The 27,870-nt window shown below is 42.5% G+C and overlaps 1 protein-coding gene across 6 annotated transcripts; it reads left to right on the top strand.

Annotated features, from left to right (window-relative positions):
- Nucleotides 1-742: 742 nt before the first annotated feature.
- On the top strand, nucleotides 743-27,786 carry LOC103146875 (rho GTPase-activating protein 12-like). Of its 6 annotated transcripts, none has more exons than XM_016677970.1 (22): nucleotides 743-887; nucleotides 8,432-8,553; nucleotides 8,648-9,570; nucleotides 16,332-16,535; nucleotides 17,076-17,213; nucleotides 17,285-17,440; nucleotides 18,214-18,279; nucleotides 18,352-18,405; nucleotides 18,488-18,565; nucleotides 18,634-18,711; nucleotides 18,944-19,009; nucleotides 20,976-21,043; nucleotides 21,169-21,256; nucleotides 23,069-23,170; nucleotides 23,249-23,362; nucleotides 24,009-24,069; nucleotides 24,224-24,340; nucleotides 24,587-24,685; nucleotides 25,456-25,533; nucleotides 25,757-25,891; nucleotides 26,256-26,361; nucleotides 26,437-27,786. In XM_016677970.1, the coding sequence occupies exons 2-22, from the start codon at nucleotides 8,523-8,525 to the stop codon at nucleotides 26,612-26,614; spliced, it is 2,940 nt and encodes a 979-aa protein (XP_016533456.1). In that variant the 5' UTR covers nucleotides 743-887; nucleotides 8,432-8,522; the 3' UTR covers nucleotides 26,615-27,786. The 6 variants fall into 6 exon arrangements, with proteins under 6 accessions (XP_016533456.1, XP_007565020.1, XP_016533457.1 ...); XM_007564958.2 differs by having other exon boundaries at nucleotides 744-887; nucleotides 18,485-18,565; XM_016677971.1 differs by having other exon boundaries at nucleotides 744-887; nucleotides 18,355-18,405.
- The last annotated feature ends 84 nt before the right edge of the window (nucleotides 27,787-27,870 follow it).

Raw genomic sequence — 27,870 nt, forward strand, 5'->3', positions numbered from 1 at the left:
ATAATATTAGTAGAATAAAGATGCTATATTACCAGAAGAATGTCGTTAAATTACTAGAAAAAGTAATTTTAATGAGAGCAAAGCATCCATTTAATTATCAAAATTTGGTGTGTCTGAATGGTTTCTTCGAAATAGTCATTTGCTCACAAGATGCTCAAAATTCCTCATTTTATTTATTTATTTTTAATCATTTTTGGTCTACTTCTCATAAAACTGTAACTCTCCTAATATTTCAACTTTATTCTCTGAATACTATGACTTTATTCTTGAATTTTTTTCTTAACACTGTTGTAAACACTCAGTTGTCGTACAGAAGTGCAAATATCACAACATTTCTTGGAGATACTTCTAAATTAGCACCATAAAATCAGTGATTTTGTGTACAATAAATCACCAAAACAATTTCAAAATCCTGGAGGGACTGATCAATGTGATCAGTCCCTCCAGGATTTTATATTATTGCATTTTAAGAAGTCTTTATCAAAAGCACACGCAGCTGTTTATTAATATTTTAACAGGATGTTATTGGGTTTGTCGATACATTCTGGCGCAACCGGCCCATTGAGAACATTATTCATGCTTTTGATATGGCCCAAAATGAAAATGTGTTTGACACCAGTGCTCTAGTGTAGCGCAAACACTCACACTAAGGTGCACCACCTACTGACAGCCAGAAGATGGTGCTGTTGAACTCAGGCTGAAGTCCAGCTTCATGTGTGGATTCCTCTGAAGAACAGGATGTCAAGTCAAGGAGCAGGAGGAGGAGGAGGACATGCTGGGACTGGCAGGTCGGCCAGAGGTGGAGCCTCAGAGACAGGAACCTGTTTGAAAGATTCAGAATCAGAGAAAAACTGGACCAGGATGTTTGGATCTAACTTCTTATGCAGGTAAAACCATCTCTCTCCCTCAGGATTCAATAGGAATGTACTATAGGATGATTCTAGGCTGAAATGGCACCTGAAATGCTATTAAGAAGTTGTTGGGGGTTTTTCCCCACGTGAAAAAAGTAAGATGAGGTTCTTCCAGCAGTCAACCTGACTGTGAAGTTCTGTTCTGTGGCCTGGTTAACAGGGACTCTGCTGCTGAGCTTCAAGGCTGGTTCTGTCTGTGTGTTGTTGGCTGGTTTCTGTGGCCGGGTGTGTTCAGCTGAAAGAAAACCCACCCTGTTCTGATTTCAGACCAACGCTGAGCCTGAACTCGTTTCAGCTTTCAGGAGAAATTCCCGGGTTCTCCGGTACAATGCTGGACCCAGAGATCAGGAAGGTTTCATGTATTTTCTGCTGTCAGGTGTTGTTTACCACTGGGTTCATATGGGACACGGCAACGTTCAGGAGAGGAACCGGTCCAAGCACATTTCTCTGTTCCTATGCCGCAAACACTGAATCCAGCAGAACATGGAACAAGGAAGTTCTGCTGGAAATGTGACTCCGGCTTCTGAAGCGGAGTTCCTGAAGACTCCTTACGGACCTTAAGGTCTTACTTTTTTCTCTAATGGGTCAGTCTTCTTTAATTTTTTCACATTTCAATTGACTGGACCTCAAGAATGTTTTAGAACCAGGAGTGGAAGTTGTTTCAGAGCAGTTCAGGTCAATATTTCTGAGCCCTCTGGCGCCTATCTGACCCGGTCACAGGGAACCTCCACCACAGCTGGTTCTTCTTGGTCCAGTTGAATCCTGCTTCTTGTTGCAGCTCTAACCATCTTTACACTGCAAAAACACAAAACAAACCAAGTGTTTCTGTCTAGTTTCTCATGTAAATATTTCAGTACACCTGAAATAAGACAAAACTAGCTTACTAGTAACTTTTCAGTGAGTATAGGACCTTATTGTTTGTTAAAAATGATTTAATATTGATGAAAAAGTACTGGTTCCACTGGCTTACTATTTCACTTATAACATTGGGAATTTTTTCTTCTTATAAGTGAAATAATTTTCCAATAGAACTATTACTTTTCACATCAATTTTACGGACTTATTTACTTAAAACAAGTTCCTGTACCGTAATGAAAAGTTACTTATAAGTGATTTCTGTCTTATTTCCAGTGTACTAAGATATTTGTACTAGAAAGTGTACAAAAATTACTTGGCAAGATTTTATTTTATTTGTTGCAATATAATAACAGGTCCAACCAGGTTCTGCTGGTGGATCCAGTTGTGTTCTGGTTCTTGTCTGATCCTCCCCTCCCTGTGCTGTGTTTAGATAACCATAGGCAACCACAACAGAGAGACAAAATCCAACCGTCTTGCGAACTGGTTTCTGAGGGCCTTAAGATCCAGATTTCTAGAGGACGAAAGACATTCATGAAAATGGGAAAACTGTATTATGCAGTAAAATCTAGAATATTTGTAGAATTTGTTGGCTTAGATATAAAGCATCTGGGTTTTCCATACAGTCTTGGTGAGAGTTTCCTTCTTACTGTTGAGGGAAAGAGAGACTTTACTGGTTCTGTTTTGACAGCTGTAGTTAAAAACTGAGTTTTTCCATGCTGGTTGCTCAACGATGCACGTGTTAGTGGGCAACATGGAGACTAAATGCCTTGTGCAGTGGCTGGGGGAGTCGTAATTGAATCAACAGCTTTCAGATTGGAAGTTGATTAATTTCTCCACTGAGCTTCAGGGGTCTTACCAACACTGATTTAATGGAGAGTTGAAACAATCGGATGTTTGGTGCAGATTCGGCTGTTCTGCTGGACCCGCCCTGAGTTCCTGACGTTGTAATGAGGTGTTGCTTATACAGGAGGAGTTTTTGTGTTCTGGAGAATTTGCCTTGGAGGTGGAAACTGAAAAAACTGGTTCATAGTCAGATCCCCTTCTTCAAGGCGGGATTGTACCGATTCATGGAAAACAACTTTAGGAGTCCTGAAGACTGAGAACATCCCTGATGGATTCCAGACTGCAGGACTCCCAAGATTAATCTGTAATCCGGATCAGATTATGAAGGTAACAGAAGGTTTTAGAGGTTATTGTTCATTCGGCCAGCAGTGGATGAGAACGTGTAGCTGTCCAACCTCAGAACCATCACATGTACTAACCAACATTTCAACCAGTGGACAAGCGACACAGTCACTGTCCTGTTTTAACCCAGAGACATCTGTATAAATAATCATTTTTCATCTCATACCTCAACTTTTTATCTACATTCAGACCTCAGAAAAAACCCTGATGTAAAAGCTATCAACGTCTGTACATAAGAAAAAGGCTTTGTCGTCTTTTCTTCAACCTGTCAACAAAATGTAGTGTGAAGAGTTGTTGAACTAAATCTAGTCCAGATTAGTTTATGATCAGTTACAGCAAAAGATCTTCATCCTGTTAAACTTTCAAATCGAACTAATCATCACTGTCACAGCATCTTTCCTTCAGAGATGCTAGAACTTCACCTGAGTCCTCAGAAACATAAGAACTTCTCTGGTTTGACCTGTCTCTGCTCTGGTTTAACGAGGGCAGATTAGTTGGCTAGTTAACTACAGTTGTCATGGTGACTGGTTACTTTATTAGCCTTGAACTTTGACCAACAAGAAACACTCTTCTAAATGTGGTACGGCTGAAAGTCTTCAAGATGTTTCTGGGATCTTTAAAAACAACAAAAATCTCCTGGAGGTCTTGGGTTCTGTTCTGGGTGTTTGTGAGGAAAAGGTTCTGGTCGTTTTGGAGACTCCAACAGCAGCCAGCTAATGCTCTTCTGACAGACTACCTCCTTTGGTTTCAGAACCTTGGTCTTGGGGTGTTTTCACCCTGATAGTCTGGTAGATTCGGTTCGAGAGTTGGACCAAAATTGCAACATTTGTTACACTTTCAGCTGGTGCGGTTCACTTTCTCACTACACTGAGTCAAACAAACCAAACTCTTGGAAAAATCTGTTCCCCTCCTTGCATGTGTTGACGCTGCACCAAAATCCACTGAAGGAAATGACACAAAATCTCTAAACAAGACATTGAGCACAACTTTCTTCTCCATGAAGCATAAACAAATTAAAGTGGTGTCAGATTTTAACAGTTGTTGGACTTTGCTTTTGTCTTTGGCAAAAGACTATGAGCCATTTCTCCCACTGGTGATAAACTCATGCGTTTGTTTTGGTTGTAACTACCCAGAATGCCCTCTGCTGTACTGTAGTCTGCTTCCTGCTTTTAGAGCAGTTTCTGGTCCTCTTGGTGTACACATATGCATTCAAACGGCACCAGAGTTCACTTCAACCAAACTGAGGCCTTGGTTTGTAGGCAGACTATAGTTCAATTAAATATTCACATCTACCCGAACGAACTGGACTTTCTGGGCAAACACACCTTTAGACTGCGAGGTTAATTGGGCTTTCTTAATAATTTAGCAAGGATTGTCTGTCCTATTTGTCTTTGTGTTGCCCTGCAATGGACTGGAGACAAGCCTCACATGGACCCAACAAAATAATAGGTAAAGATAATCACCAGCCTCCCAGTGACCCTACAAAGATGATGATGGATGGTGGTCTTTTGATTGGTGTAGAAGATCAAAAGTAGGTTACAAAGATGAGACTTTGCAGACAATGTTCAACAAGGTTCATCTTGATGATGGACATCTGACCCAACGGTTGAACGGTTCAGGAATGGGTTGTAGTTTTAACTCAGCTTCTTGGCTTCTTCTGGAGTTTTGGATACACGAGTAGGTCTTGTTGACCTTTGGGGTTAGTTTTTGAATCATTTTAAGTACTTCAGCAGGTCTGTGGAGATTCCACATTGGTCTCGGTGCTTTTCTGTGAGATTTAGGAGGTCTGATTATGTTTATGTCCATTGGAAGAGTTTTCTAACAGATAGTGTATTTTAAAGGGAACTGAACAGGAGTCAGAAGGTGTTTTTAGGTTGGAAAATCTGAGAGGAAAGTGTGAAGATCTCCTAGAGGTTTTTTTTATTAGGGTGTTTGTCATAACCCAGAACAGGTTTGACCAATATCTATGCTTAAAAGGCCTAGAGGGACTGAAGAAATCAGGAAATGAAAAATGGAGGACACTTGAGGCCCTGAAAACTGGAGGAACCATGTTGAAGAAAGATCTGCTGGAAGTTTCCAAGTTCTAGAGAAGAACTTCACAACAACAGAAATATACATTTCTGAGCAAATTTTAGAACGAACAGGTGAATCTGACACCTGAACTGCTCTGCTCAGAGACTTCCAGAGTCATCTCATCTTTCTGTCTCTGAGCTGATCATGTGTCGGATAGTAAACGTATAACTCGGTGTCATGTCGACTCCGTGTGGTCGGACTTTCTCAACATTCCTGTTTGTTTTCCAGTGTTGTGTAGGAAGACTCGGCTGAAGGATTTATGAGCTCAACCCGATTATTTCTGTCCTGAGCGTGACCACACCCACACTCACCCACAGGGTAAAGGTTGGGTTTCCGACAGATGTGCTCTGCTCTGATTGGCTACTGGGTCTATGATGTCACATGACACATTGTCATTGTGGATCCCACCATGTTGTAGGAAACGATCCTCTGCAGGAATGTTTGCTCTGCTCTGATTGGTCGATGTTCCAGCCACAAACCTCGACCTTGGTCTGATGATTGACAGCTCTGTTTATTTTCTGCTTGCAGAGAGCAGTGTGTGTGGGTGTGTGTGTGTGTGTGGGTGTGTGGGTGTGTGTGAGTTACATGGCAGTTTGCTGAAGGGAAGCGCTGTGTCATGCAGACAAACAGTGAGTGAGAGAACAGAGTGAGAAGTGGCTGCTTTCCAACATGGAGTCTCAAACACACCTGAAGTAGATCAGATCTGAGTCCAGATTCTTCAGAAGGTTCTGGTCGATTTCAGTTCAACTGGTGATCCAGGATGTTTTAGAGTGAATAGTGAAAACATCAGACTGATTGGATGGATGGATGGATGGATGGATGGATGGATAGATGGATGGATGGATGGATGGATGGATGGATGGATGGATGGATGGACAGAGGGTTAGAGAAATGGATGGATAGATGAATAGATGACTGAATGGTTGAACAGAGGAATGGTTGGAGGAATGGAAAGAGATGATGGATGGTTGGGTGGATGAATGAATGGATGTTAAACAGATGAATGGTTGGATGGATGGTTGGTTGGATGGATCAATGGCCTCCAAATCCTGTGGACTGCGGTCCAACCTAACAATAGGACTCTACTTCAATGTTGTTTTGACTTCACCTTAGTCTTGGGGCCCCTTTTGATTACAGGTCATTGAAATCGACCAGATCTCACATTTGATCACATATGAATCAGATTTCAGTCTCTCTAGAGTCTGAATCTTCTGGTCGGACTATTGTTCCTCCACAAAGACAGGAAACGCACGACGTGATGTCATCAAGGGGTGGTGTCCACATATCAATGTAGGCGGGGCTTAGAGCTGACAGGAAGAGCAGGACTTCCCTTAGTAAACAGAGCTGGCGTGGAATCAACCTCCTGTCATTGTTCTGTGAGACAGAGTGCCTGGCTCGGAGGCAGCCGGGCAGGAAAACTCAGAGAGGAACATTCCAGTGCTGGAGATGGGCTTCTCGCTTTCTAGCAGGATCCAGGCCAAACGTTGTCATCATGATCAGCTGCTGCAGCTGTTCCTGTTTCTTCAGAGGTCCAACCTTTGTCCAAGACCTGAAGGAATGTGGAGAAATCGGGAAAATCTGTCAAACACAAAACAGCAGCTGGGTTTTTAACTCGGCATTTTGTTAGCATTAGATTAGCCGCCAGTCACAAGTTTGCAGGATAAAAGTCAGAAATTGCTCTACAAAACAAAATAAATACTAAAAAGTGTAAAAGAACAGCAACCATGAAATAAAGAAATTATAAAAGATGGTAATGTCAACTAAATAGTTTAATCTTATTCTCCAATCATAATCCAAAGAGAGCCTGAGAACCAGAACCGCCACCCGGAGGCGAGTCTCAGCTGAGCTGCGTTTCTGAAGTCAGGAGGAGGTTAGCGTGTTCAGACGGGTTCTGACATGAAGAACGGCTTGTTGCTGTCATTCCTGACGGGTTCTGTTTGCAGCTGCTGTTACTCGAGGAATCCTGAACAAAACAATCATCAGCTGTGCTGTTCTGGTTCTGGGATCTGCTGTTTGTTTTAAATGTTCTGGTTCAGTCTTTATGAGTTCTGAATCAGGAGGTCCTCAAGGAGTGAGCCATAATGAACTGTGGGTCCAGAATGCCTCGGAACCAAATACAAAAAAAAAAATAAATGAAAAAATGAGAACATGTAGAACTGACCAGAAATCGTGACAGAGCTTTCTAAGTGTAAACTTGTCTTACAGCTTATTAGGCATAAATCTGAGGGCGTTTTAACACCTGGTAGAATTGGTTCGATTGCTACAAACAGTTCAGAAATTTTTGGATCTTTTAAATTTTCTAGAAAAAAAATGAAGAAATTTCTGACTTTGAAAAGTTTAAAAATTGCTAGAAAAGCTTAAAACTCATATGTTTAAAACATCCATGTTTTCCCTTAAAATTTCTGATGATCTGAAAATTTAGTTTTCTATTTTTTTTAAACAAATATTCAACATTTCAAACTCAGAAATGTCCAAGATTTTTTTCTAGAATATTTCTGAGATTAATCTCAAAACATTTCTACTTTTTTCTAGAAATGTTTTGACTTTTTAAACTGGGAAATTTCAATGTGTTTTCCAGAAAATTCTGAGTTTTTAATTTTTGGCAGAGATGTACTCTTTTTTTCCCCCACGCTGTCTACAATTGCCCTAATACGGCGTAGTAGCTGTAGTTCCTTTTGTCAAACCAACCAAACCTTTAACAAACCTTTAACAAACCTGTTCCCCTCCTCGCATGTGGGGGGCGCTGCACCACCGACACAAACACCTCAGAAAAAGACACTCAGAGCAACTTCCTTCCTCACAAAATGTAAACAAAAATGGAGTAACTTTTGATTTTAGTAGTTGCAAGATTTCCTTTTTGTCTTTGGCTAAATACTACGGGCCATTTCTCCTGCTACCGCTAGACGAGCGCGTTTGTTTCGGTTGTGTTTACCCAGAATGCCCTGCGCTGTAGTTCACTTCCTACATTTGGAGCGCTCTTTCATCCGCTTGACCTTCACATGAATTCGAACCATTCCAGACTTCAGCCGAACCGAGACCGAGGTTTGTAGGGACCGGAGTTCGCATTTTTGGTCTGCCGGTCGCCTTGGGGTATTAAACAAAGGTCTGTTTTCAGTCGGGTTTAATTATTAGAAAGAAAAACCACGCAAAAAACGTATTTCAGCTAAAAAATTGAAATTGAGTATCAAAATTTGCTGTGTGAAGGATCCTGGCTCACAATCCATGAAGAGGTGGATCAGAACCAACATATCTGAAAATAAGATGTTTTAGTTGATAATTTACAGTTATCAACTGTAAATTGATAACTGTTGATATCAATTTACAGAAGCTAAATAATTTTCCAGATTATTTAGCTTCTGGATTGTTGGATCTGTTGTCGCTAATTTCATGTTCTCTCCTTTTAGGGCCGCTGAGAATCAGCGGTGACCTTTGACCCCTCACCTTCAGGGCCGTCTATCTGAGGGGGCGGGGCCTGGGGAGATCAGGGAGGGAAAAATGGCAGCGACCTCCAAGGTGTCGAGCAAAGGTGAGTGTGTTAGTCATGTAGAAGCAAACCGGATCTGAGAGGTTCTGACCGAGCAGGTTTGTAGAAAAGGCCTAAATGCAATCTAACTTTCCAGGTCTTGGTCTGGTTCTGGTGGAGTTTGAGTATGAGTACAAAGATCAGAACGGGGTTCTGGTCACCATCAAACCCAATGAGCGCTACGTCCTGCTGGCCAAGACCAACGACCACTGGTGGCACGTCCGGAACGACAGCAGCTCCAAAGCCTTCTACATCCCGGCCAAGTACGTCAAGGAGTTACCCACCGACTTCCCGTCCCTATTGGACTTTGCTGACAAACCTGGTCCAGATCCGGTCCCTCATCCTGTGGTGGCTCCAGTTCCTGTTCCTGTTCCTGTCCCGGTTCCAAAGAGTCTGGAGGAGCCTGGAGGAAGCAAAACCAAGCAAAATGATGAGGTGACGATCCGCCTCAGACCCGACACTTCCAACCGGCACCACCGCAATGAGAACCGCATGTCCACTTTCGGCGTACCTCTAGACTTACCGGACCTGGCACATGTATCGCCGAGGGTCCGTACAAACCACTCTGCTGGTGCTGCTGAGACCGGAACCACAGCTTCCACTGGGACTACAAACATGGCTGACAGCAAAAAGCAGCCCCACGTCAAGGGGCACCATGAGGACCAACAGGATTCTGGGAAACCGCGGGTTCCCAGCTTCAGTCCGGCAGACCCGCGGACATCCAGCCGGCACCAGAACCAGCCCATCCATGTGGAGATGCCCGTGGTTCCCCCTCACAGCAAAACGTCTGAGGGTCGTCATGACAACAAGCAGCAAAAAGAGGAGCCAGAGGAAGAGGAGGAGGTGCCTGAGGAGGCAACAACATCAGAGAGCAGCGAGGAAGAGGAGGAGTGTCGAGGTCACCACATCTACGAGTCCATCCAGGACCTGAATCTGGACCTGGAGGCTCTGAGCCTCCAGAAGGCTCCATCAGCAGCACCTGAATCCTCACTTCCTGCTGCGGCTCCGCCCTCCTCAAAGGTAAGATCTGTCCACTTATTCTGCCTCCTGCCTGATTTAGGTTTTAATTTTCCAGACATGTTTCTGGTGATTCAGGTTTCAGAAACGTTTTCATCCACGTCCACCCTGAGCATTGTTTTAAACACTCCAAGCCTGTAGGGGGCAGTATAGTGCTAAGCTAAAACCTATATTAGCCAATCAGAATGCTTCAAAACAACCCAACTTCCTGTTAGGAATTAAACATGGCCACCGGGGGTTTATTTGTGTGGACTGAAATGAAGTTTGAACTACTTTTAATTCGAGTATTTGAATATAAAGATAATTAAACACAAGACAATGTCAATTACTAATATAATGGTGCATTATTTGTTGTAGACTGTAATTTACGGGATCTTAAATCTCCATTTTTTGCACATCCACATACAAACACAAATCTCAGATTTTCTCAAATCTCTACTCCGATCTGCAGCAGTTTTTAATGATGCATTTAAAGTTGCTGTTTCAGTCGGACCTGATCAGTAATCACTGCAGGTTGGTCATTGGTTTGTGAGCTGATGTCACATGACTCTGTCAGCCAATGTCCTTCTGCAATGTCAGTAGCTTTGATTGGCCATGTGGGAACATTGTGGCACATCTTTTTTCTGTCGTCCTTGAACACATCCTGACCCAGACAGGTCCTTGAATGCAGCACGCGTGCTGAGATTGAAGATTTAGTTCCTGTGTGTGTTTCCTGAATGACCCTGATTTCCTGTTGGAATCTGGAGGAAACAAACCGTGTGTGCTGCTCAGGTCAACATGGCTTCGTTGGATTCTTTTGACCTCCTGATCAGCAGGATCAGAGTTGATGTTCTGGACGTTTCATCTGCTGCAGCATGAAAAACAGAGCCTGATGTTCAGAGGCTGCTGGTCTCCCTACAAAATAAAATCTCCGTGCAGCCGTGGCTTGTTTCCTGCAGCGTCGGCACAGGAAGCTGGAAGCAGAAAAAGCTGTTTCCTCTTTTTATTCTCCTCAGAGCAAAAAAAACAAAACAAAAAAAACTGCTGAGCTTTTGCTGTTTAACCCTAAACTGGCTTCATGTTATTCTGGTTCTGCTGTGGATTTATCTAGATGTTTATCATGAATTTAAAGATGAACCAAGTCAACAACAGAGTGTGATTTATCCGCTGGTGTTTATGTAGTTTTTTTGATCCAGTCAGAGCAGGATGTTTGTAAGGATGAGCAAGTTCTGGATGATTCCAGCTCTGCAGCTGGTTCTGGACAAGTTCAGGGTCTCGGTGTAGAACGTCTGATGTCAGAACAGGATGTGATGAGGTCAGGTGGAAGCAGTGATGTCACAGCTGACAGGAAGAGGACAGACAGCGTGAGGCAGCGGTGACGGTGCAGCGACACCTGCAGGTCAGAAGGGGAACAGAACCAGAACCCAGAATGTGTTCTCTGAGTAAAACTCTGAAAGCTGCAGAACTTCACCTCCCAGCTTCATTCAGCTGGTCTTAAAGATGGCATGTGTTGCATTGTGGGAAACTGAGTCAAAGCTTTCTCTGCTGGCAGTTTTCTTTTTATTTCCAAATGCTTCTGAGGAGTTAATGATTCTGAAGGAAAATCTAAGGGAAGTACAGTTATTTTACCCCAAAGTTCCCAATATGGAAACAAATAATTGTATATTAGCAGAACTTTCTAAATTGACAAATATATATCTTAATCAAATGAAATTATATTGTTGTAATCAATGACACATCTTTACTATATTTCTTATCAAGTAGGGAAAAATATGAAGGAAGAGATCTGTAGTTAGTATTTTTCTTAACAAGTTGACATACCATAAAATGATCATTTTAACAAGCGCTTCTCCTAACGAGCTCTTAACGAGTTGTCCTTAATGAGCTGCCTCAGCTAAATCTCTGGTTTATGACTAGCTTTGTGTAAAGTTCTGTTTTCTTCTGATCTAAATTTGCTCCATGTTGATGTGTTTACCTCCAGTTGGTCTGATTCCAACTGATCACTGATTAGCTCATTTCCTTTATTGATTCACGTGAGAATCTTTGGACTCGGACAGTAGGTCACCTGGTTTCGCCTGTATCTTGGACCTGGAGTTGTTTATGAGATTCCCAGTGGATCCACCAGGGCTGTTGCTGTAAATCAGCTGTAGTGGGGCAAACATTTATTACCTTTCCGGGTATCTGTACAGGGATTTCCTTCCAGCAGCAGGACCAAAATCTTCCTGGTCAAAGTTCTGTCACTGCTGATTGGTGGATGTTCTGCAGCTCTTCCTGGTCAGCCTGAACTAGGTCAGAGCATGTTCTGTTTGATCAGTTAATGAACGGACCTGCTATTGACTGGACCAGTTTTTGAGTGGAACCAGTTATTGACCTGATCATCTATTGAATGGACGAGGTATTGAACTGACTCACTTTTACCAGGCTATCAACGGAGCGGATCAGCTTTTGACCGGAAAAACTATTGACCATCCCAGCTATTGACTGGACCAGCTATTGAGCGGACCAGCTATTTAGACGATTAGGTATTGACTGGATTAGGTTTTAGTGGTACCAGTTATTGACCTGACCAGTTAGTGACCGGTGCAGTTATTGACTGCACTAGCAGTTAAACTGACCTGTTTCTGGAAGGACTGGTTGTTGATTGGAGCAGTTACTGGGAACTGTGGATTCAGATGATGATGGTGTTCCACTGGGAGATTGATATGAAGGTGAGTGACTTCAGATAAGATCTTTTTCTGCTCATCATGACCATGACTCATTCTGGTTCTTGAACTATATCTTTGGACCCTGCTGAAGAACTCAGATATAGATTTTGCTTTTAACAACACCAGGGGGCAGCATAATCAAGGTCAATCTCCATCAAAACATAAACCAATTATGTTCGCGCTTTTATTTGTAAGATCTCACATGGTCCAAAAGGTCAGGAGATCAGATAAATCAGAGTTAAGGAGAACCTACGAGAAGGTTTTTAGGTTGTTGATGAAAGATGTGACTTTATGAAGACTGATGGGATCATCTGTGTGAAACCAAGTACTTTCAGATCTCCAGCAGCTGGTTCTCAGTGGCAACCAGAAGCTTCCTGAAGGCGGTAAACAGACTGCAGCTCCCTGAGGATCTGATCACGCTGATACCACATGTTTGTGTTTTCAAGATGATCAGATAGTTTGTAACATGGGGCGGAAGGGAAACATAGGCAGGTCTGAGGCAGTCTCCAACACAACTGTGACAAACCCTGAAAAGGTTCACTTAGAATGCTGTTGCCTCACTTCGTCACATGGTTGCGGTACATTAGCATTTCGACATTGTTTTCATACATGGCGCAGGATCCCTGGATCTTCCTTTTACTTTTATGAAACAGTCACAAACAGAGCGCCACCTTTCTGCAGACAGCCTCCTCTATGGACAACGGCGTTGCAGTTTCCATCCAGGTGTTTTTAGCCATTTGACAATCTTTGTAATTATTTAGTGAAGAATTGTACAGATGTAAATAATTCCTCACCGTTTCGGATAAAAACAAAAATATTCGTGTCATCTGCAGTCACAGAACAGAAATTGGATAGTGGAAGCAGAAGTACTAGCACTGCTGTCACACTTCACACAAAGACGTAACAAAGTAGTTTGACCCGGGTCTATTGTTGAGAAAAGATCTTGATGATGCAATTTTTGTCACACAATTGTCAATAAGAGCCATTTTTGACGCTTTGGACCAAGTTTATCTGGAAAACAGTGAACCAGTGTAGGTGGAGGCTTGAAGGGTTGTCTCCAAAAACAAAATGGTGGCAGGAGTTCAGTTTGCAAAGCTGCAACGAATGTAGTTCTGGGACATTGTCCACTGGACAGATAAGACCAAAGTAGAGATCTTTGACCATAATGCAGAGAACCATGTTTGGAGAAAACCAAACCCAGCAGATTGGCACACACACCTTCTGCAGCAAAGCACGGCGGTGGATAGGTAGTGATTTGGGCTTTTTTGCAGCTGCAGGACTCAGGACTTGGTTCAATCAAGACTGACAGTTTGGAATCTTTTCTGTGTTTTTGTTCATTTAACCTCAAAATGTTGATGGAGCTCCATGTCTCTGTGAGGCAGATGTTTGAAGAGATTCTGGTTCTTTGGAGCATTTTCACGTTTCCATGAAGGTTATATAGGAGATGTAAGATTCCTGGGTGAGTTCTTGGAAACAATCAGCACTTAACTTCCAGGAAGACTTTTTGGACAATGAATGAGAGTCAAGTTCAGACAAATCCTGAAGACCTAAAGCCTAAAAAAAGTGACATTGCCTATGGTTCAGTAGGGGCGGGACTTAAGTTCACAGGAGAATAGAGAGGGGGCGGAGCTACAACTGGTAGAGCCGTTGAGTCTGGCAGCATGACCCAGCTCCACTGCAGGCAGATCAGAGACAGGATGAGAAGTTTCCTGATGGAGGTTAATGTATCCCAGACCTCAGGACAAACACAGAGGGATGCTGACAGGTGAGTCGACTTCCTGTTGGGCTCTCCTTGGTTCAGCTTTAATCCATGCTTTTTGTTTCTGAGAGCCTCAGTCTGCAGCTGCAAACAGATCCGGCAGGAAGTCTGGACTTTGTACCAGGCCAGGAGGGATTTACTGTTATAGAGCGAAAACTGAGACAAACTAAATGGTGAGCTGCTGTAGCTTTGCTTCATCACATGACCCACAACAACAGAAGGTAATTGAAGTATAAAGTATGGAGTCACAGATGGAGAAGCTAATCTTCTCAGAAGCTGTTTGGTTTGAAGTTCTGATCGGTTTGAGTGAAAATGTGAAGTTCCTGTTTGGGTTTCTTGAGTTAAAACCGCATGGAGATATTCAGTCAGCTCTTACCATTTGATGAAAATGGGAATAATCTGTGTTTATACAACATGGGAGGAGTTCTTCCTGTTGGTCTGCAGCTCCATCCACCCAGGCAGACAGAGATCCCGCTCAGAACAGGATTTTTCTGCAGCAGTTGAGAAAAACTCCACTTCAAGCTTTGATTTTCTCCATAAACATCATGTTAAACAACAGAACTCAACAGAAATGTACATGTTTGCTCAATTTTCTGCATCTGGAGATTAAATATCAGTTTTTTTTAGAACCAGAACATTTCAAATGGACAATTTAAGCATTTAATCAGGTGCAGTTCAGAGCAGTTGACTTAGAGTTTCAGCAGAGCCACTCAGAGTAGATTAAGATTGCCATGATATATGCAGCTCAGTATTCAGGGACAGAAATTATATTCCACAGAAACACCATCAGGTGTTGGCATACACTGCTAATCCACCTCCTTTGCTTTTGTCACTCTTCTTTAAATCTCTGTTTGGCCGTCTGGTTAGAAAGATGTTGGAGTAGGGGATACAATAGTTGCCCTTTATGATAGATGTAGGAGATGAGTTGAATTTTCTTCTCCTCTCTCTGTGCTTTGGTTCTTGGGGTTGTAGTTCATTTGAGCTTTTGAGTTACTAATTAGTTGTTCCCAGCTGTAAAATAAATACATTAATGCCATGGTTACACATCATAGTTACTATTCAAAGCAAAAGTCTATTGAAAGAATTGAAGCAACTTGGTGCCACCACTATTCTAGGAACAGCTGATGCTCCCAAACCTTCTTCACCTCATGTTGGGGTTTCATGGTGCATACCAGGAGAACTACTGGGAGAACTGGGAGATAACAGTGGACTCTTATCAAAACCTGAAGGGCAAAGAGAGTCAAACAAAACTAGACTGACCGAGTTCACCTCAGAGAGAGGCAGTTTTCTTGCATTCCTGAAGCTGTGGGTTTGATTCCATCTTTTTTTTTTCACTCCACATAGCCTTGCAGTTGTGCACTGGTCTGTGTATTTATGAATGTGTGGACTTTTTAAGTTGGGCTGGGTGAATAAAGCTCCGGTTGGACATGGTAGGGCAACATATTTACAACTTAAACGTGGGATTCACCAAATGAGAAGATTCCTGTTGATAAGCAATGATTAAAACCTGTTCATTTTACCCTCACAGAAAATGGGAAGATGTTGTTTGAGGAAGATTGGTTCTGGTTGAGAGATCAGAATGAAAATCCCTGAACCGCTGGGATCACAGCTTCGTCAATGAGTCAAGTCAAGTTTGTTTATGTAGCACATTTCAGCATCAAGGCAGTTCAAAGTGCTTTACGGCATAAAAACATAATACAGATACCAATTATAAAATGGCACCAAGGTGACCTGATCCCCGTTTGGTGAAACTAAAACTAACGGTGTTTCCACACCTGATAGTCCGATAGACTTGGTTTATTGGGGAAAGTTGCAGCATTTGTTACATTTTCAGCTGCTGGGATACGTTTTTACTCTGCATTGTCTCAAACAAACCACAACATATGAACAACCAGTTCCCCCCCTCGCCTGTGGTGGCGCTGCACCAATAATCAGTGAAGGAAACCACAAAAACACATTGAGCTTTACTTCTTTAATCACAAAATGTAAACAACAGTGGAGTTACATCATATTTAATAGGTTGTAATATTTATCTTTTGTCTTTGGCAAAAGACCAAGAGTCATTTCTCCTGCTAGCGCAAAACTCTTGTTTGTTTTTACCCAGAATGCCTTGTGCTGTAGTTTGCTTCCTGCTTTTGAAGCCGTCTTGGTAACACTTTATTTGTAGGGGTGTGCATAAGACTGACATGACACTGTCATAAACATGACATAACACCTGTCATGAACATAAAGAAGTCTTTATGAATGTTTATGACAGTTGTCATGAAGTGTCATTCTGTAAATAATGGCACTTTTCTTTCTCTCTCTCTGTCTTTCTTTAGGAGCAAAGCTCGCTCTCCCTTAGTTCGCCCATCTACGCCAACGTCTGCTCCCTCAAGAAAACTTCTACTCCTCAGATCCCCATCTCCTCCCCAACTAGTGTAGACCCTGACCAATCGGAAGGAGGCCACGCCCTCTTATCTCCAAGCTCTTCCTCCAACATGATAAGCCCCGCCTCTCCTCTCAGCCCACAAGACGAATGGCAGGTGAGATAAAGACAAATGACTGTGGCACATTAAAGAAGCTGCTGGTGGAAATGCAGAAAAATGGTAACAAGTAGAGGATTTAAGGAAAAATCTGTTAAATCTGATTAAACTTGGAAGTTTTCTGTTTTGAATACAGCTTGAGTGTAAGCCTCCTGTGCGCTGAGTTCGTGTTACACGGAAATAATTAAAGTTTAATCAGATGTTACCTGAGATCATCAGGTTTCCTCTGCAGGGATCAGGTGTTAATAAGGAACACGTTTTACTCAGACATGTCAGTAATGAGACGCCCCTGTCCCTGCGTCAGACTAGTTTATCCAGGAACCTCAGTGAAGTTGGACTCCACCTTCTGCAAATCAAACAAAATTTGTGCGCCTCTATCATTTTAAAGATATTAATAAATGTTTTCTGAGGTCATCAAAGGTCAACCAGCCCCCATACATTTACAAAATAAAAGGAAAAGGAATCAATTTTAATAATTTTATGACATTCTGAATATTAATATAAAGTGTAGAATGATGGTATGTGCCCCTGTTTGCTCAGGTTTACACTGATCAGGAGAGCGGCAGGAGGTTTTTTTACCACCCTTTGACCAGACAGACCACCTGGTCGGACCTCCGAGGCCAAACGCCAGCCGGAGACATGGACCTGTCCAGTCCGCTCTCCCCGGCCTCCTCTAAGGTACCACAGCTCCTCCCTGATCGGTAGCAGCAGGCGGTCCTGGTGTCTGACCCAGTTCTTCTTCCTCTCAGGGTTCCTGTGAGTGGGAGGAGCTGCTGGACGAAACATCGGGACGAGTCTACTACCACAACCATAAAACAGGAACCACATCCTGGGCTCTCCCTGACCCAACATCCCCATTATCTCCTGCTGGATCCACAGGCAGCAGAAACCAGGATGACGTCCAGGTACGAGCCTGAGATTATCCTGGATTACTTTAGTTTAAGAGCAGTTGGCATGAGAGGTTTATCTTTGAAACAGGGTGTAGTCTGGACTTGGCTTACAAAGGAGATTTATTATGCAAAATTCACATTTTGCAAATTTTTGTACTCCCATTTTGGGTCTGAACTGCCTCTGAAAAAACCACACAGTTGTTGTTTGGCAATAAGTTCATGTTTTTTTGTTTCTGGGAAAATGAGCCACTTCAAATACCTTCAGAAAGTTACATCACAAATCAGTAGGCACTGGTTCTGACCTAGCAACCCCAGCTTGTTACCTAGCAACCTCAGCAGAGTTCCACCTGTGACCTAGCAACCCCAGTGGAGCTTCACTGGGGTTCTGGCCCTCTGTACAATGGCTGCTGGATTAGACAAGTGTTTTGTTGTTCACTTACCATCCAGAAACCACTTGCTACATTCTAGTTGGTTGTGCAGGAGGTTCCACTTCTGCTTTTCAAAGATGTACAGATGTATATTTGCGCATCTGTTTGCAGCCATTTTTACATGAGAGTGTAAATGTTGAGTTGGGGGGCGTGGCCAGCAGCAGCTTATTTGGATTTAAAGTGACAAAAGGCCCTAAAACAGGTCAATCTAACCTGATCAGGATAAAATCTCATTATCTAAGAATGCTTTTGTGCAAAAGATATAATAAACATATTTTGTATAGACCATAGACATATCTTAACCTGTTCAAGGAAGCATAATTGAGCATCTTTAATGATTATTTGTTTGATGGTTTGAAGCCTCCTCTACCAAAGCCAGATTATCCCGTGGACGGACACAACAACAATGGAGACTCTGTCTTTACGGTACGAAGGAATTTCAGAGTTTCCCAGTATTCCCTGCCTTTCTCTGGTTTGACCTCCAGTTTGTGTTCCCAGCAGCTCCCGCAGATTCCCAGAGACCAGCTGGACGGCCAGCAGAAGCAGCAGGAGGTGAGTAGTCACATCACAGGAACATCAGTCCTGTCTTCCCAACAACCTGCTGAGATCAGGTGGTTCTATTGTGTTGCAGCAAAGGCTGATGAGTAATGGAATCCCTGCGGAGGGAGGAGCTTCACAAGTCAGGATCATGAGACACAGTGTTGCTGAAGATGTGAGTGAAACATGTTGATCCAGAATGGTTCTGAGGTGTTCTTCCCTAACATTCCCGCTGTGTTCCAGATGTTTTCTCCGGGACACAGAAGGATATCCTCGGACCTCACGGACGCTTCCAGGAAGCATTCGCCTGACAGTCCGCAGGTACAAACTCACCTGTCTCAGTTCCCATTAGGCCCTCACAGACCTGTTCTTTGATCTTCTGACCCATTTCATCAGATTTTTCTTGACTTGTTTATTCATGCAACAGTTTGTTCAGCCATTCATTGACTCATTGACTAAAGCATACATTAATTTCCAGACTCGCTCATGTGTTCACTGACTTCTTGACTTGTTCATTCATCCGTCGACTCATCCCATTATTTCCTCCTTCCAGTTTCATAGTAGGCTCAAGCTGAGGAGGAACCTGTCCAACAACAGCACAGGCAAACCCCAGCGCCATGTAGGTTCTGAAAGGCTGGTGGAAGTTCAAGGCGCCGTAGCTAAATGTACTAACATTTGTTCTAACATCTCTTTTTCTTTTTTACCAGTAGGGAACTTTTTGGGCAGCTTAGACGTCCTAGCGCCTCATGCTGTGTAAACGCAGCACTGCGGCTCTAATCTAAAATATTTTTAACCAAAGAAGTTTGACCCGAATTCCTTCTGAAAATGTCCATCTCTGGCAGTAAGACTTTTGCCCAGAAAGTTTCTGAGTGTTTTCCCACTAATCCCACTAACCGCCCATCAGTAACCATTCATCCTGTCAGCTAACAGTTCTGAACTGCTGGATTTGTCCTGATGTTGGTTCTGCTCTTGGTTCTGGAGGGTTTGTTTGGTTTCTCCAGTCAGGCTCTGTTTCATTCAGCAGTTTGGTCCAAACTGAATAACAAAGACTACATGTACCATCAGAACTCTGGTTCACCCTGAGGGAACTCCAACATGTCCTTCAACATCCAACATGTCACTCACCATCCAACATATCACATACCATCCAACATTTCTATCAACATCCAACATTTCTATCAACATCCAACATTTCTATCAACATCCAACATGTCACTCACCATCCAACATGTCACTCACCATCCAACATGTCACTCACCATCCAACATGTCACTCACCATCCAACATGTCCTTCAACATCCAACATATCACATACCATCCAAAATGTCACTCACCATCCAACATGTCCTTCAACATCCAACATATCACATACCATCCAACATGTCACTCACCATCCAACATGTCCTTCAACATCCAACATATCACATACCATCCAACATTTCTATCAACATCCAACATGTCACTCACCATCCAACATGTCCTTCAACATCCAACATGTCCTTCAACATCCAACATTTCAATCACCATCCGACACGTCCTTCAACATCCGACACGTCCTTCAACATCCGACACGTCCTTCAACATCCGACATGTCCTTCAACATCCAACATGTCCTTCAGCATTCTTAAACATGTTCCGCAGCATCCAACATATGCAGAAATATCCAACATATCCCTCAACCTTCCACATGTCCCTTCACATCCAACATGTCCAGCAAAACCCAACATGTCCATGACATTCACCAGCATCCAAAACATTGCAGAACATGAAGATTAATTAGATGGGAGAGAAGTAAAAGGGAAAAAGAAAAAAACTCTTTGTTGTTTTATTCACTTCTTTAAAATTAAAAATAACAATAAAGATGTTTATTTCATGATTTTAACTCATCAGCTCTTTCACTTCTCTATTGATATTAAAACATGAATGACTCAAGTCGTTCCTCCTGCTTTCATACCACTTTTGCTTCAGACATAACCTTGGTGTAAATTTTACATCAATCAGAGGTTTTGTCCCCTTCAGAGCTGCTTTTCCTCCAGCAGCTATGAAGACCTGAAGTCTGACACTTTGAAACTCCTACAGAGATGTTTCCTAAAGACTGAGCTTCTAATTCACAGAAACCTCTCTGTAATTTGGCTGTTTTCCTTATTCTACTTTTGTTTTGCCTAAAGCACAACATTTAAATCCTGAAGGCCTTTTTCAATCGGATCACCTCAGGCGGCAATAAATCCTACAGCATTCATCTCTAGCACCAACCTAGACTGGTTTTGGCTTATTGTTAAGCTACATTATGCTTTTCTAAAGGTGAGGCTCTGATAAACCTTAAGGAGTCTAGAAGTAGCGTTAATAAAGATTTGGATCAAATCCTTTGCTTTGAAATTGTTCTAAGTTCCTGAATCAGTGGGAAAATGATACCAGAAGCGAGCAGACTGCTGAATGAAGGAACTGAGGTGGATAAAAGCCGTCAGGTAGACTCAGGTAGACTCGGGTAGACTCTCACTCTCCACTCCCATGTTTACCAAGGAGTCACATTTCAAAGCTGACCTGCAGAAACATGAGAACTCACCTCTTTCTCTCTGTCTCTTCAGGGCCATCTGCTGGAAAAGGCAGGAATTGTTAACAAGACCAAATTGGTTGATCATGGCAAAAAGATGAGGTGAGATCCAGAGACTTCAGTTTTGATTCTGCCTCAGTTTGACTGGCCTGTGAATGGGAATTTGTTTGAGTGATGTTTGAACTCAGAGATGATTGTTTTCCATATTTGATGTTTCTGTTGAACAGGAAGAACTGGACTCAGTCCTGGACCGTCCTCCATGGTGGGATTCTTACTTTTCACAAAGATCCCAAATTTTCCCCAGCTGGAAACACTGTAAGAACCATCCTGACAGTCCTGATCCACCCAACCTTTCTTATGACTTCTCTGTGTGTAACTTGATCTCATAAGTCTGGACCATAAGTTCTGGATACTTTATTAAGGTTGTTTGGATCTTTCTTTAGACGGTATTAGGCCATTTTCAGTCCAGCAATGCCTCATTTACATTGAGCAACATAGGTTGGTGCATTTTGTCTGTTTCCATTGTAAAATTGGCCCATAGAACCAAATTGTACCACACCATTTCTGGACCCCTTCAGTTGTAGGACCATAAGACAATGGTATGGCACGGTTAGGGTGGAGCTACTGGCGTCACACAACCCCATCCAATGATCGGGAGACAGAAAAACGTCACAGCTTGAATCACGTTTGTTGTAGAATGACGCAGTGTTATTTGTTTGGGTTTATAACCCCACCTACTCAGTGAGAGTCCAACTGCCGGTAACATACCAATTAGTGGAAATGGGGCATAACTGACAATCAAACATGGCTTTAACTCTCGGACAATCAAGGTATAAAGTATCAAGTATCAATCAAAGTACAAAAAAGAAAGTATCCAGTTAAAATCTAATCTTGTCTTTAACAAACAGAACCATGTAAAGATTGGACTTAGCATCTGAGATGTGTGTCATTCTTTGATCATATGAAAGTTAGACGTCAAGCCTAGACATTATAAGTCAACAGACTAAGAGTTGGGAACTTGTATTTACCTGAGTGTTCCATTGGTCTAAACCAGTGGTTCTTAACCTGGGTTTGGTCGAACCCCAGGGGTTCGATGAGTCGGTCACAGGGGTTCGGCGGAGCCTCTGCCGCGGAGGTAAAGACACACTATGTAAAGTCGTGATGACACCCCGCTTTGCCATCACTTGATGCAGAGGATCACGTTACATTGCTGAGCCAATCAGAGCTGCGGAGGAGCACTGATTGAAGGAGCTCCACTCTCAGCATGGATTTGAACTTGTATCTTTAATTACTTCAGCAAAACTCACCATTTTTACCAAATTCTGTAGCTTTTGGTGTACTTATAAATCTGCTCCTTAGTGCATCTTTTCGGAGTTACTACTGCCTCTAGTGGCGTGGGGGTGGTAACACAACTAATATAATTACATTGCTAAATCAGAATACTGCAAAGTCTTTATTATTTATTATAAATTTTTCATTCTCTTAAGAAAGTAGCGCCAATTAAATGATCTAAACAAGACCTTAAAGTAGTTCCAGTTTCTCTCGATGGCCAACCTGTTGAAACTGTGGCAAATTTTAAATACCTTGGGTCGTTCCTGGACAGTCAGCTCAACTGTGCTGAAACACTGACTATATTTTGAAGAACTGTTCTCAGAGACTCTACCTTTTAAGAAGACTTAGTGATCTTGGGGTGACCTGACTAGACTCTAGTTGGTGACCCAGCTAGACTCTAGTTGGGTCACCCCAAAGTATTGAATTTGGAGAAATTTTTTTTTATATTTATCTCTACAGAAGGGTTTAGTGAATGCGCATATGACACTGGTGGGTTCAGTACCTCAAACAAGGTTAAGAACCGCTGGACTAAACTGAGCGTCTTAAACTAAAAAAACTGAAACTGGACCTGGGCTGTAGCCAAAGTCAGAAGAAGAACTCTACAGGGACTTTCAGGAACCTGGAGAACTGATCCAGATCAGATAAAATGATTTGTAAGATGAGTTTCTTCTATCACAGTTTTAGTGCCAACCAGATGCAGATATTCCCTCAGGCTGATGGCGTCTCCAGAAGACCCAATATGAGCTGAGATGATAGGTTTAGTGATGATCAGGTGGATTTGTGCTTTTCTCTCAGAACAAAGCATCGCAGATTGTTCCAGAGTACACTGTGGACCTGAAAGGAGCGTCAGTCCAATGGGCCGCCAAAGACAAGTCCTCCAAAAAGTTTGTTCTGGAGGTGAGGCCACACCAGCTTCTCTGTTGCCACGGTTACAGGTCAGTCGGCTGGGGGTAACTGTGTCATGCGTTTGTGCAGCTGAAGACTCGTCAGGGCTGCGAATATCTGATCCAGTACGACACGGAGAGCATCATCTCAGACTGGCACAAAGTCATCCAGGAAGCCATCCAGCAGCTGACGCCTCATCAGCTGGTACAGCAACACACAGCCAAACTCACCCATCCTGTAGGCAGACCAGCTCCACCTAAAGTCACTTTTAGTTTTGTTGGATCTACCAGCAGCTTCTGGTGCCGTTCATGATGCCTTGTTGGACCACTTAGAACAGGCTGGGCTCCATGTGGTTTACAGCGCCTCACCTCTTCTTTATCCAACCGGAGGTTTTACAGGATTAGCTTTCCTTACCTGTGGTGTGCCTCAAGGGCCCACACTTGGACCTGTCCTTTTCTCTTTCTCTTTGGCTTCCTCATACAGGAATGCAGCTGTTTTTTCTAAGCTGGTTCTCACTGTGTTTCTTGGCCCATTTTAAGCCATTTTTCCAGTCGTGCGACTCATTTTGGGATCAGGTTTGGAATTAATTGTATATTGTACGTCACGTTTTATACAGACGTTACAGGGGGGTAACAAGAAGAAATTCAAGGCTCTCACATATTTGTGTGTACTGAAAATATCATGTAGAGAGTGCCCAGTTTTATTGTTATGCTGATGATACACTGATGTATCTTCCTGATAATGTTCCAGTCCATTAGAGTTCCCGTCTAGATTAGAGCTGCAGGACTAAGTAACTCCACTCCTGTGGTTCTTGCATTAATTTTACTTTTTGTTTTGCAACTTCTTTCAGGAACCGGAGCATCTAAGCGAAGATGAGGACGACTCGGACAGAGAGGACAAGAAGAGGGGATGTGAGTCTTTCTGAAACTATCCATCATGTTAAAATAAATCCAGCTGCTGGATATAATTCAGATATGGTGGTTCCTTCAAAATAAAAGCTTCTTTAGCTTTAGTTTCTCCCAAAGTTGAGGCCCATGTTTATTTTTCTCCTGTGGTTTTTTTCAGCCACCAGGAGCAATTCAGGAGCAGACTCAGAGCAGAGCCGGATCCGGAGCAAACTGAGACGCTTCCTGCAGAGGAGACCGACGCTGCAGAGCGTCAAAGAGAAGGGATACATCCGAGGTACGGAATGGAACAGAACACCGACCCAGTTATGATCAGCTAACAGGAACATCAGGGGACTTATTATTCTTCCAGATACATTCAGATGCTTTTTAGACTTCTGATGGAAACATCAGGAAGCTTCAGGATTTTTCCTGGTCCTGTTGCTCTTCATTTTAGTGTTAAAATACAATAAACATTTATGTTTCTGCATTTGGTTTATGAAATGTTTATTTCGCGCTGTGACTGAGTGATTTTCTCCTGCAGACAACGTGTTTGGCTGCCACCTGGACGTTCTCTGTCACAGGGAAAACTCCATCGTTCCCAAGTTTGTGGAGAAATGCATCAAAACGGTGGAGAGGAGAGGTGATCAATTATAAACCTTCCCAAAAATAAAAATATTCCCTCTTGGATTGGATCGTTACAGCTGATTTTAGAGTTTAAAATATGCTCCTGGTGAAAACTAAGTTCTAGAAATCTGTTACTTTCCCTACCTGATCACTACTGTTTCCCTACAGTTAAAAATAATAAATTCAGCTATAATCAGTGTGAAAATCTAGAATTAATTTAAATAATTTCATGATTGTTTTTCTCAATAGTTCATCTAATTATTTTCCTACCAACTGACATACATTAAATTCAGCAGCTTGTCACATCATCTGGGTGAAATCTTTACAGAAGATATTAAATAAAAGTTTTAAGATAAATAGATAGTAATAATATAATTACCTAAAATTTATAATAATAATAATAATGGTAATAAGTCATATCAATTTACCTGAAGTTACAACAAAAAGCCACCAGAGGGAGCCAGAGAACTTCAAGCTGAGACCCTTCAACCATCCTAACTCAGAAAGCTGAAGTTTGTTCTGTTTTCAAACTGAAAAACAGCATCAGAACTGGATCCAGTTGCCATAGGTTTGGTCCAGGTGGGGACAGGTGTCTCCCGATTGGTGATTTTTTTTCTGTTTTCAAACATCGGGAAACTGTTTTACTTCTATACTGATATTCCATACTGTACCAGTATGGAATATCAGCGGTTCAATCAGGAGGATTTTGCTTTAGCAGAATATGTTTTTATTCTGATCTTTGACCTCACCTTGTTCTCTGTCCCCTCAACATTCCCGTTCCTTCAGGTCTGGATGTTGATGGGATCTACAGAGTGAGCGGGAACCTGGCTGTGATCCAGAGACTCCGACATAAAGCCGATCATGGTAACTAGAATCCTGCTGCTTCTGTCCGAGGGATCCATCAGGCTGGGACAGAAACAATCAACCCAGTTTAAACTAGGTTCTAGACTAGAACAAATATGGAGAATGATCTGCAGGAGAACTTGATGATGCATCAATAGTACCAGGAGTTAAAGTCCAGAAGAAGCTTGAAAATACAGTTGGTTGGAGGTTGTCCTTCTAACTCTGTGGTTGTGTGTCCCTGCAGAGGAACATTTGGACCTGGAGGACGGACAGTGGGAGGAAATCCACGTGATCACTGGAGCACTGAAGCTCTTCTTCAGGGAGCTTCCAGAACCGTTGTTTCCCTTTTGCTGCTTTGACAAGTTCATCGCCGCCATCCGTTAGTTCACGCGCACACACACACACACACACACACACACACACACACACACACACACACACACACACACACACCAGACCACATTTGTTAATGATCTCATAATCTAACTGATAAATATGAGGAAAAAACTCTTTGAGCTTTATGTTTTACCACACACTGCTTTGTCTAAGACATTCTGAACGTTGCTGATTTGGTAGAATTTTTTTTTATCCTTTTAAGTAACTGAACTCTTCATATTCCCACAGTGAAAACTGAAAAAGAATTAGTTTGTAGTTTTACCTTAAAAGCTGTTAGTGTTTGAGGAACAACCATTGTGTCGGATGAGTCCAAACGGACCTCTTGATCCATCTTTGTGTCTGTGCAGAACTTTCTGACTACAGCCAGAGGGTTTCTTACACGAAGGACCTGGTCTGCTCTCTGCCGCTGCCTAACTACGAAACCATGAAGCTGCTTTTCAAACACCTGCGCAGGTGAGCCCAACCGCTCTGAAGCAGAAGCAGAACCAGGATTCCTCTGGTTCTTACCTCCATCTCTGCATGTTTCAGGGTCATCGACCACAAAGACTCCAACAGGATGTCGGTTCAGAGCGTCGCCATCGTGTTTGGGCCCACGCTGCTCCGGCCGCAAATAGAGTCCGCCAACATGACGGTACACATGGTCTTCCAGAGCCAGATCGTCGAGCTCATGCTCAACAAATTCAATGAGATCTTCACTGAGACGTAGGAGGTGGTCCACTGTCACCTTCCAGAACCTTCTGGCAACATATGCTGAACTGAACAACAATGTCTCAAAACCTGTAGGACATCAAGCGTATATTCTCTATTAGGGAGGAACCTAAAACCACAGGACTAATACCATCAGAAACTCTGGTTCTGATACTTCTGAAAGAGGTTTCTGTTGAAGAACCAAACCAAGGGGACCTAGAGTCACCTGAACTGCTAAAGAGACATCACAGACTGAGTTCTACTTGAGACTCTAGCTTGGAAACCTCCTGGAAACTGCACACCTGAGAGAAACCTCTAGAACCTTCTGAGGAATATCTGTCGAACTGCCTAGAATGCCCCTTGTAGAACCAAAGTCCAAACAGTAGAAGCTGGAGCGTAGAACCTGAATCACATTGGAACCTGCTCTAAAGTCCCTGGGATCCTTCCAGAACCTCCATGTTGCACTGACCCAAGTTAACAAAGGACAAGTTCTCTTCAGAAATGCACCAGTAGTAGATGGCTGTTACAGCATGAAGCTCATGTTGAAGATCTGCTTCGTCAGGAGGAGGTTCTACACTTTAATGTCAGTTTCATGTACGTAGAGGCCAATAATGGCATGAAGATCAAGTGAACCTATATCTGGAATTTTAAAATTTAAATGGGATCAGTCAGTTCGGATCATTCCTTTACGTCAGTGTCAGATTTGTGTTTATCCGGATTCATCGTGTTAAACACCGGATCAGTTCAGATTTAATTTCTAAAATGTTTTTTTAATAAAGAATTGTCATTATTCTTCTGGTTTCAAAGGAATCATTTGATCATTTCCAGCGTTTCAACATATCCTGGATTTGGGAGTGGAAACATGTCACTCTTAAAAAGAGACAGAAGATTCATGAAAGTTTGATAAATCTGAGGATGGTGATGTTCAGTGGTTCCAAGATGCTTCCCTGAGGGACTCCCAAAAGTCCAGAGAACAAACTACTTTAAATGGTCTATAGGGTGGAGTCTTCCAGGAACATTTCTGCTGTAATTAGGTTTGTTACGGATCTGCTGCATATTTGCTGTTTGTTTTATACTGTTTAAATGTATTAGAGACACGGAACAAGGTAAACACAAATTATACAGTTTCTGTAAATAAAAGGGAATTTTACTGAGTTTTATTATAAATAAAAGTAATTGTTAAACCAGGAATGGTTGTTGTGTCGAATTTAAAAAACTTTTTGGATTCCTTTAAAGATCCGTACCAGACCGGATTTCTTTGGATCTGACTGGAAA

Source organism: Poecilia formosa, unplaced genomic scaffold (genome assembly GCF_000485575.1).
Source record: "Poecilia formosa unplaced genomic scaffold, Poecilia_formosa-5.1.2 Scaffold170, whole genome shotgun sequence".
NCBI classification, from domain to species: domain Eukaryota; kingdom Metazoa; phylum Chordata; class Actinopteri; order Cyprinodontiformes; family Poeciliidae; genus Poecilia; species Poecilia formosa.

Coding starts and splice junctions, on each gene's coding strand:
- LOC103146875 (XM_007564958.2), top strand. CDS start 8,523: ATGGCAGCGACCTCCAAGGTGTCGAGCAAAG. Junction 21,257..23,068: donor TTTCCCCAGCTGGAAACACT/GTAAGAACCATC, acceptor CTTTTCTCTCAG/AACAAAGCATCGCAGATTGT. Junction 23,363..24,008: donor AGCTGACGCCTCATCAGCTG/GTACAGCAACAC, acceptor AACTTCTTTCAG/GAACCGGAGCATCTAAGCGA.